General features: G+C 55.4%; 2 protein-coding genes across 2 annotated transcripts; one reads left to right on the top strand and one right to left on the bottom strand.

The window, feature by feature from the left end:
* Positions 1-14: 14 nt before the first annotated feature.
* On the top strand, positions 15-5,301 carry SNX17 (sorting nexin 17). The gene is made up of 15 exons (XM_005874853.2): positions 15-136; positions 411-485; positions 1,440-1,557; positions 2,085-2,149; positions 2,384-2,494; positions 2,599-2,689; positions 2,837-2,924; positions 3,161-3,230; positions 3,482-3,574; positions 3,667-3,870; positions 4,013-4,138; positions 4,296-4,373; positions 4,507-4,581; positions 4,672-4,713; positions 4,806-5,301. The coding sequence occupies exons 1-15, from the start codon at positions 110-112 to the stop codon at positions 4,917-4,919; spliced, it is 1,377 nt and encodes a 458-aa protein (XP_005874915.1). The 5' UTR covers positions 15-109; the 3' UTR covers positions 4,920-5,301.
* A 106-nt stretch (positions 5,302-5,407) lies between these two features.
* On the bottom strand, positions 5,408-8,520 carry ZNF513 (zinc finger protein 513). Its single transcript, XM_005874854.2, has 4 exons — positions 8,440-8,520; positions 8,040-8,195; positions 6,608-7,195; positions 5,408-6,523 (listed from the first exon to the last, which is right to left on the bottom strand). The coding sequence occupies exons 1-4, from the start codon at positions 8,492-8,494 to the stop codon at positions 5,700-5,702; spliced, it is 1,623 nt and encodes a 540-aa protein (XP_005874916.1). The 5' UTR covers positions 8,495-8,520; the 3' UTR covers positions 5,408-5,699.
* Positions 8,521-8,526: the final 6 nt, after the last annotated feature.

Below are 8,526 nucleotides of genomic sequence, written 5' to 3'. Positions count from 1 at the left end.
GGGCCGGAGCCCTCTCCCAGCGGCCTCCGAGGCCTGGCCGCAGCCTTCGGGTCTGTTCCCAGGCCGCCGGCTCCCGACGGCCTTGCTGGGAGTTTGTGTCACGTCCCAGATGCGTCCAAAGGTCGCCCCAGCTCCTGTAGGTCCTTCGTTGGGCCGCGGCTACTGTGGTGGGCGTCCCTGGCCTCTTGGGGAGAGAGACTGCGACGCGAGCGCCCAGATTTCCCCAGGCTGGTCCTTCTGCTCGGGGACCTGGACCTGGACCTGGACCCGGGGAAACAGACTGACCGACCCTCGGAAGGTCTCGGCGCGTTACTCAGGTGGAGCTGTGCCAGGCAGCTTCCGACCCAGATTCTTCAAGGGGGTCGCCCGGACCACGACCCTAAAATGCTTGCCTGCTTTTGTGTCCTCAGGCCTATAACATTCACGTGAATGGAGTCCTGCACTGTCGGGTGCGCTACAGCCAACTCCTGGGGCTGCACGAGCAGGTGGGACTCGCACCCTTGCACTGAGGCAGCTTCGAGCCTGTCTCTGGTCGTCCATGTCTCCCCTCATCGCTTTCCTGCTTTCCTGTAGCTGTAGTCACTGCTGCAGGGGTGGCCCTGGGACTTTATCTTATCGTTTGACACTTCCGGGGAACTCCCTGAGAAGCTGAGTGCCTGCCCTCTGACTGTTTCTCCCTGTGCTCACTTCTCCTTCCTGCTTCCCTGACCCCTGGCTAACTTCAGGCTGTGCCTGTGCATGAAAAAGTACCTCCCGCCCACCCCCCTTTCAGCTGCCAAAGCACATTCTTTTCTGTCATCTGGGCTGCAACTTGAGATTCTTTTCCCTGCTCGTACAAACCATTAACCAGTTTCCTTCTGTGTTCCGTAGCTCATCTCAGTGTAACTGTTCCAGTTATCTTTATGTGTCTGTGATGCAATATTTCTCTGCTATTCTCACCAGGTTGTGAACTCTGTATTGAACAGAGTCCTGGTTCTACTGGTAACTAGTTGTGCAACCCTGAGCCAGTTACCTAATTTTTTGGGGCCTCGGTTCCTACAACTGAAAAATGGACTCATTGATCTGTGAAATCTCTATAAGTCCCTCAATGCTGTACATAAGTTTTCCTTTTAAAGGAAATTTTCCTTTGCTTCCTGTGAGGATCCAATGAACACAGTCTTGCTCTAGATAACCAAGGGGCTCCCTAGGTCCCATACAAAAACCCTCCCCACATTGTGAAGGGACTGACTTGTACACAGATAGGAAAGAACTTATATCTAGGACAGAGGGGCGGCTTTATTTGAATGCTACTTCCGCCAAAGGAATTGCTTCATGGATGACGAAGTTAGATTGGAAAGCAGGGACTGAGGGAAGGGAAAGGGAGCCCAAAACAACATTGAGTGTGGATTGCCTATTCTTGTTTGCTATGTATGTGAAGGGTTGTATCTTTCTCTAAATAGCTTCGGAAGGAGTATGGGGCCAATGTGCTTCCTGCATTTCCCCCAAAGAAGCTCTTCTCTTTGACACCTGCTGAGGTAGAACAGAGGAGAGAGCAGTTAGAGAAGTACATGCAAGCTGGTGAGTGGTTGGAGGGAACTTTAGGCTGGCTGTGTAGAGGACTATGGGGAGAGACCAGATAGCTGGTTCTGTAGAAGGTCCTAAATTCTAGATATGGAAAGCTTCTTGTGTGACCTGTACTTCATTAGCAAGAGTAAGTAGCATGCAAGGATGCTGTAGATACTAGCAAAGCAACCTGGGCACTAACATCTATGAGAAATACTAATATGACACTGAATAGTCTTAAAGCAGTTTAGATCGGTGGGGAGAACTTAATTTGTATCTGATGTGCTTTCGATGGACATCATTGTTATTTCCCTAGTTCCATAGACTGATCAACTAGATGGCAGTGAAGGGTGGAGCAGGTCAAGAATTCATGCAAACAGTGAATGAGATGAGGCCAGCTTGGAATGTGACAGGCCACCATCAGCTGAGGAAAGGAGGGGGGGGGGGGGGGGGGGGGGGGGGGGGGACGACTTACCAAGATAACTGGGAGAAGCTAAGGAGGAGTCTTAAGTTACTGGAACATCATTTTCTTGCCCCTGCAGTTCGGCAAGACCCATTGCTTGGGAGCAGTGAGACCTTCAATAGTTTTCTGCGGCGAGCACAACAGGTGAGGCTTGGGGTAGGGCCAAGATTTAAGGGAAGGGCCTTCCTGTAGGGCCACTTCACTTGAATGAATGGCTAAGAGGAGTCATCCTGGCACCATTTTTTTTATGGAATGGGGCTTCTGCTGTACCGATGAAATCAGGGAAACATGTAATTAAGCAGCTGAGAATAAAGACACCAGGGGGACCTAGACACAGAGTTGGACAGGGGTTAACAAAGTGGTGGCTTCCATTCCCAGGAGACACAGCAGGTCCCCACCGAAGAGGTCTCCTTGGAAGTGCTGCTCAGCAACGGGCAGAAAGTTCTGGTTAATGTGCTAACTTCAGATCAGACTGAAGATGTCCTGGAGGTGAGGTGCTAGTTCTGCACTACCCCTGCACCCCAGGGTCCCAGGTTTGGGGGTTGATTGGAACCAGCCAGTATGGTGAGCTGTACTTCCTTCTTTACCCACAGGCTGTGGCTGCAAAGCTGGATCTTCCCGATGACTTGATCGGATACTTTAGTCTCTTTCTAGTTCGAGAAAAAGAGGATGGAGCCTTTTCTTGTGAGTTTCTCTGTACTTCACTGCTACCCTGTGCTTCCAGTAGTGAATTTGCCTCCATCTCCCCCCTGGCATTTCCTCAGGGCTTCCCTCTTGATTTCCCTCCCCTTGAGTCTCATGACATTTTCCTGTTTTATTTTTAACCTGTAGTTGTACGGAAGTTGCAAGAGTTCGAGCTGCCTTATGTGTCAGTTACCAGTCTTCGGAGTCAAGAGTATAAGATTGTGCTAAGAAAGAGGTCAGGGCTGGGCTTGGAGAAGGGGGACGTGCTAGATTGAATTTTGGGGCCATGTATTGAGACAGAATACTCTGGACAAGGGGGTAGCACTGGGTGTTTGTACCAAGCTTCCTCCCATCGTGCCACCATTAGCCCGATAGTTCTAGATTGTTCCTGTTTTGCCCCTATTTTCCAGTCTACCTCTCGCCTTACCCCAGCTCAGTCCCATTACCCCTTTCCACCCCTTGGCTTCACAGTTATTGGGACTCTGCCTATGATGATGATGTCATGGAGAACCGGGTTGGCCTGAACCTGCTTTATGCTCAGGTGAGCTTGGAGGTGCTTCAGAACCCTTCCTCTGAAAATGACTCTGGTCTCCCACGCTGCCAGGAAAACTCCCTTCATGTCTTTTCTCCATGGGGGAAGTTCCTAGAATATTAGCAGGGTACCTGGCACAACATCTGGTCAGGGTCAAGGACTCACTGCAAAGAGGTTCTTCAGATGTGGAGCTCGGGGTCAGGCTGGATAGAGGTAGACACTTCTCCTTGTACCTCTGACTCAGCCCGTCTTCATTGTAGACGGTATCAGACATTGAGCGTGGGTGGATCCTGGTCACGAAGGAACAGCACCGGCAGCTCAAATCACTGCAAGAGAAGGTCTCCAAGAAGGAGGTGAGCTCTGCCTGTCTCCCTTTAAGGGGCTGCTTCCTCTGAGCTGCCCCGCTTCCCCTCCTGACCAACCCCATGTGGTGACTGGGTTTCAGTTCCTGCGGCTGGCTCAGACGCTGCGGCACTATGGCTACTTGCGCTTCGATGCCTGTGTGGCTGACTTCCCAGAGAAGGACTGTCCAGTAGTGGTGAGCGCAGGCAACAGTGAGCTCAGCCTCCAGCTCCGCCTGCCTGGCCAGCAACTCCGCGAAGGCTCCTTCCGGGTTACCCGCATGCGGTGCTGGCGGGTCACCTCCTCTGTGAGTTGGGGTGGAAGGGAGAAGCCTTTGGGGTGGAGGTCTGACAAGCCATCAGCTTCAGAAATGGGCTGGGCTGCAGTGAGTCAGAGAGCATGGCAGATTGGTGAGAATGAACTCGGCCTAATCCCTCTCTCTCTCCCAGGTGCCATTGCCCAGCGGAGGCACAAGCAGCCCGGGCCGGGGCCGGGGTGAGGTGCGCCTGGAACTGGCTTTTGAATACCTCATGAGCAAGGACCGGCTCCAGTGGGTCACCATCACCAGCCCCCAGGTGTGAGCCCACCCTCAGGCCTCTGGACCCCATTGCACCGCCTCTATTAGATACCCAAGTCTAGGGCTTCCAGGACTGCATGTGAGTGGGAGTCCTTGTCTTAGGGGTACCGGGCTCAGGATGGCAACTCTAGACTGAGCTCTCCTTTCACCCTCAGGCTATCATGATGAGCATCTGTTTGCAGTCCATGGTAGATGAACTGATGGTGAAGAAATCCGGCGGCAGTATCAGGAAGGTAAGTAGCAAGTGTGGACCAGGTAGTTGTGCTCTACCTTGCCTTTTGTACCAGGTGTGAGGGAGGGGAAAGTGCTGGGGATTCCCAAGGGAGTGGTCCTGCCCTTATCAGTGTCTTGTATCTCCATCCTCAGATGCTGCGCCGGCGGGTGGGGGGCACCCTGAGACGCTCAGACAGCCAGCAAGCAGTGAAATCCCCACCGCTGCTTGTAAGTGTTAAGTATCGGTACCTGGGCCCCAGGCTTCTCATATCCGCAGATATGAGAAGCCTTTTTCTGACATCTCTGCCTCTTCCCCAGGAGTCACCTGATGCCAGCCGGGAGTCCATGGTCAAACTCTCAGTGAGTTTCCCATGAGGGTTGGTGAAGTGGGTGTTTGTAGGGGGATTTCAGGGAGGCTTGAGCCCTCTGACCCCACCCTGCCTTTGTTACAGAGCAAGCTGAGTGCCGTGAGCTTGCGGGGAATTGGCAGTCCCAGCACAGATGCCAGTGCCAGTGACGTCCATGGCAATTTCGCCTTCGAGGGCATTGGAGATGAGGATCTGTGATCTCCAGTGCTAGGATGTCTGCCCTCTACCCCAGAGGAATGTTCAAAAACTTGCCCTGTGCCTGTATCCCCCAAACCCAGGGGTCTTTTCCTTCTTACCTTTCCCTTTTCTCCTCTTGGCCAGGGGCCTCCTAACCTTCCCTTCCCCCTTGGGCTGGCTGCACAAAGGATTATCCCCTTTTCAGAGCTGGCCCTCAATGCCAAATTAGCATTTAGTATTTTGCACAAAGTCCATGGGACCATGGTTACCTGCCTGGGGGAGGAACCATAGTTCCCCCCAGCAGCTTCTGGCTCCTCAGGGCCATGGGCCAAGGGGATGGGCAGAGGTCTGTGTATGGTCCGGCCCACCTTCCCCTCATTAAACTCAGCCTGATTGCTGCCTACCTCTGGTTCCCTCTCTGCCCCTGCTTCCCCCATCATAGCATGGACTGCTGTGCTAAGAGGAAGGCTGAGCTGTGCTTGCCACTGCCAATTCAGCATAGACATGGCTTTGTTAGTGTTTCCTTTATTATAAAGTACTGAAATAAGTTAAATAAACAGGTGGGAGGCTGGGCAGTCCCCCAGCCAGTTTCTCCACAGCCTCTGGGAGCAGTGGAGGTGTATACAGGGCCCTTCTCACTGAGCTCATGAAGTGCACCAGTCAAGGCAAGGCCCGTGGTCCATAGTGTGCCTAAGTTAGTCTGTTGGAGCCCCTGGCCAGCGGGGGAGGAAAGAGAAGGTGGCTTCTGGTCCATTACAGGAGGGTCAGGGCTAATCCTACAGCCCTGGAGAAGGACCTAGTTCAGGGTGAGTCTGTATGGAGAGCCCGGCTACCAGTGGTGCCCAGGGCCGACGGACCCCGAGAGCTCAAAACAGAGGTGGGGCTGTGAGGTGGGGCCCAGCCCTCAGAGGCAGAAAGGCCAGGTCCTCCTGTGCCACCATGCCCATGCACCTTCTGGTGGCGTTTGTAGTTGTCCCAGTGGCCCGTGGTGTAGGCGCAGGTGGCACAGCGGAAGGGTTTCTCGCCTGTATGCCGCAGCATGTGGCGTTTGAGGTTCATGCTCTGGTTGCAGCTGTAGTTGCAAAGACTACACCGAAAAGGTTTGTCCCCAGAGTGGATGCGACCGTGACGCTTGAGGTTGGCCAGGTTGCCACAGGCATAGGGGCAGAGGGGGCACTTGTACGGCTTCTCTCCCGTGTGGACGCGCTGGTGTCGCTTCAGGTTATCCAGATGAGCAGAGGCATAGGGACAGCGGGCACAGCGGAAGGGCTTCTCACCACTGTGTGTCTTCATGTGCCGGGCCAGATGATTGGGATAGTGAGTGGCAAAGGGGCAGAGGCTACAGGCAAAGCCTTTGTCACTAGGGCCCTGAGGCCCCCCACTGGCACCTCCAGCCTCTCCTCGAATGCAACGCCCACACATGGCGGCTCCCAGCCGACTACCCTCGCCCTCCTCCAGCTCTTGTCCACAGTTTCGGCAGGTCCAAGGGAACAGCAGCTCTGGCAGTGGTTCTGATCCGGTCCCACAAAGGCCCTCCCCTTCACCCCGCAGCTGTCCACAGTCTGGCAGGAAACTGGCACCACCTGGCGGCACGTGGAGGCTCAAATCTGGAAGCAGCAGAGCATCTGTGGGAACAATGAGACCTGGTGAATCCAAGTACCCCTGGGCCACCCACCTGTGTCCCAGGTTCCGTGGTCCTGGCATTTTACCTTCAGGTCGCCGGGGCACTGTCCCCTCCTGCTCTGTGGGACTGGGAGGCCGGACTGGACGAGGAGCACAGCAGCGGAAGCCACAGGTCGGGCAGGGAGGAGGGGGGGGCTCTGCATGGGTGCGTTGATGCCTCCTCAAGTTGCCCAGGCTGCTGCAGGCAAAGGGGCAGTGGGGACAGCGGTAGGGCTTCTCGCCAGTGTGGGTGCGAGTGTGTCGTGTCAGGTTGACGAGCTGGGCTGAGGCGTAGGGGCAGCGGCCACAGCGGAACGGCTTCTCCCCGCTGTGGGTCTGCATGTGCCGCTTCAGGTGGCTCGAGTAGTGGGACACGAAGGCGCAGAGGCGACATGAGTATAGTAGCCGTGGGGGCATCGGGGCCCCCCCACCCGGCTCTCCTGCCCCACAACACGGCCCCTCACCTGTCGGCCCCCCACACAGCTGGCAGGCTGGGCCTGGCCTCTCACCCCTAGCCTCCCCTGGGCCCCTGGATGGCTCCTCAGCTTCACTCTCCGCACTTAGTGCCCGGCCACCCCCAGACTCGTCGTCACTCAGCCCGTAGGGAGGCCCAGGCCTGGCCCCCAGAGAGTCTCCTGGTGAGACAGACATGAGAAGAGACATCAACATTAGGTAGGACTAGACTCCAAACACCCTTGCTCACTCATGGTCTTCCTATGTGCTTGGCCCCACCTTTCTCTTCCCTTCAGTGATCCCGAAAACTAAATATGAATTGTCTACTGCTGTGTCTGGACTAGCTAGTGCCTAGTTCCACTTCATGAGAAAAGATCAAGGACCACAAGGGACCACAGACTGAAATGAATCAACAATAATATAATTAACTGATTCTTAGGATACAAAAGAAAAAATACACCAGGAAGAGGCCTGGAACTTTTCTAAACTCTATATTAGTAAGGCTTCTTTTAACATGGATCTGATTATAACAAGAGTGAGGCAAAATTGAGGGGAAAACAGAAATGAAGTAATGCATGTAATGCCACCTCAACCTGAAGGATGCTGCAGGTGGGTTCCCGCAATGACAAAAACAGCCTCATACGGGGCATGACTGAGGGGCAGTGCGGCAAGTTAGGATGGGGTGGGAGGACTCAAAGGCAGAGGCCAAAACCTCACACAAAAGGAGCTTAAGCTACAGGTGAGGAGACTGGGCATGAAGTGCCAGCTCCAAGTCCTCCCCCGAACCTCGGAAGTAAACTCGCATAGGCACGGGCTGCGGAGCGGGACAAGGTTACAAAAAGGACGTTTACTTTTAACCAGTGACTCCTCCACTGTCCTATTCACACCGCCTTTGGCCCAGGCCCCAGAGCTTCACCTCCGCGCAGTGATGGAGCGGACTGGGCAAGTCGGCACGGGGAGAGTCTAGCTCACATCTAACCTCACCGTCTCCCGAGGGCTGGGTCCAGGGGAGTCCCCAAAACTCACCTTCGGAGTCTCTCTCGAAGCCCAGGAGCTGGTCGCTGCTGCCGTCACCTTCCTCCTCTTCCTCTTCCTCCTCAAACTCCAGGTCCTGGCCTAGCAGCAGGTCACTCTCCAGCACCAGGGCCCCCGGTCCTTCATCGAGGGAGTCTTCGGTGTCCACTGGAGAGGGGAGAGGCTGCGCGTTTTCTCTCAGGACCGTGCCCACCATCCGCCCCGGGGGCCTGGCCTCTGGACCGGAACCGGACTGCCCAGACCCGGAGACCCTCCGGGTTCCCTTCGTCCCTCGGTGGGCAGCGAGGAGCCCACAGCGCCCACACCATCCCTCAGGAGGCCCCCGCCACCCCGACCTGAACCCATCCACTGACCCCACAGCCGCTCCTCCCCCGCAACTGCGACCCCTGACCTTTGACCCCCTCGCATTTCACGGGCTGCGGGTGGCTTTGCTTCCTTCGGGGCATCGTGACCGGCTCCAGCCCGACGCGCCTCTGGC

The sequence above is a fragment of the Myotis brandtii genome, unplaced genomic scaffold (assembly GCF_000412655.1).
Source record: "Myotis brandtii unplaced genomic scaffold, ASM41265v1 scaffold454, whole genome shotgun sequence".
Lineage (NCBI taxonomy): Eukaryota > Metazoa > Chordata > Mammalia > Chiroptera > Vespertilionidae > Myotis > Myotis brandtii.
This window is presented reverse-complemented; position numbering and strand designations above follow the sequence as displayed.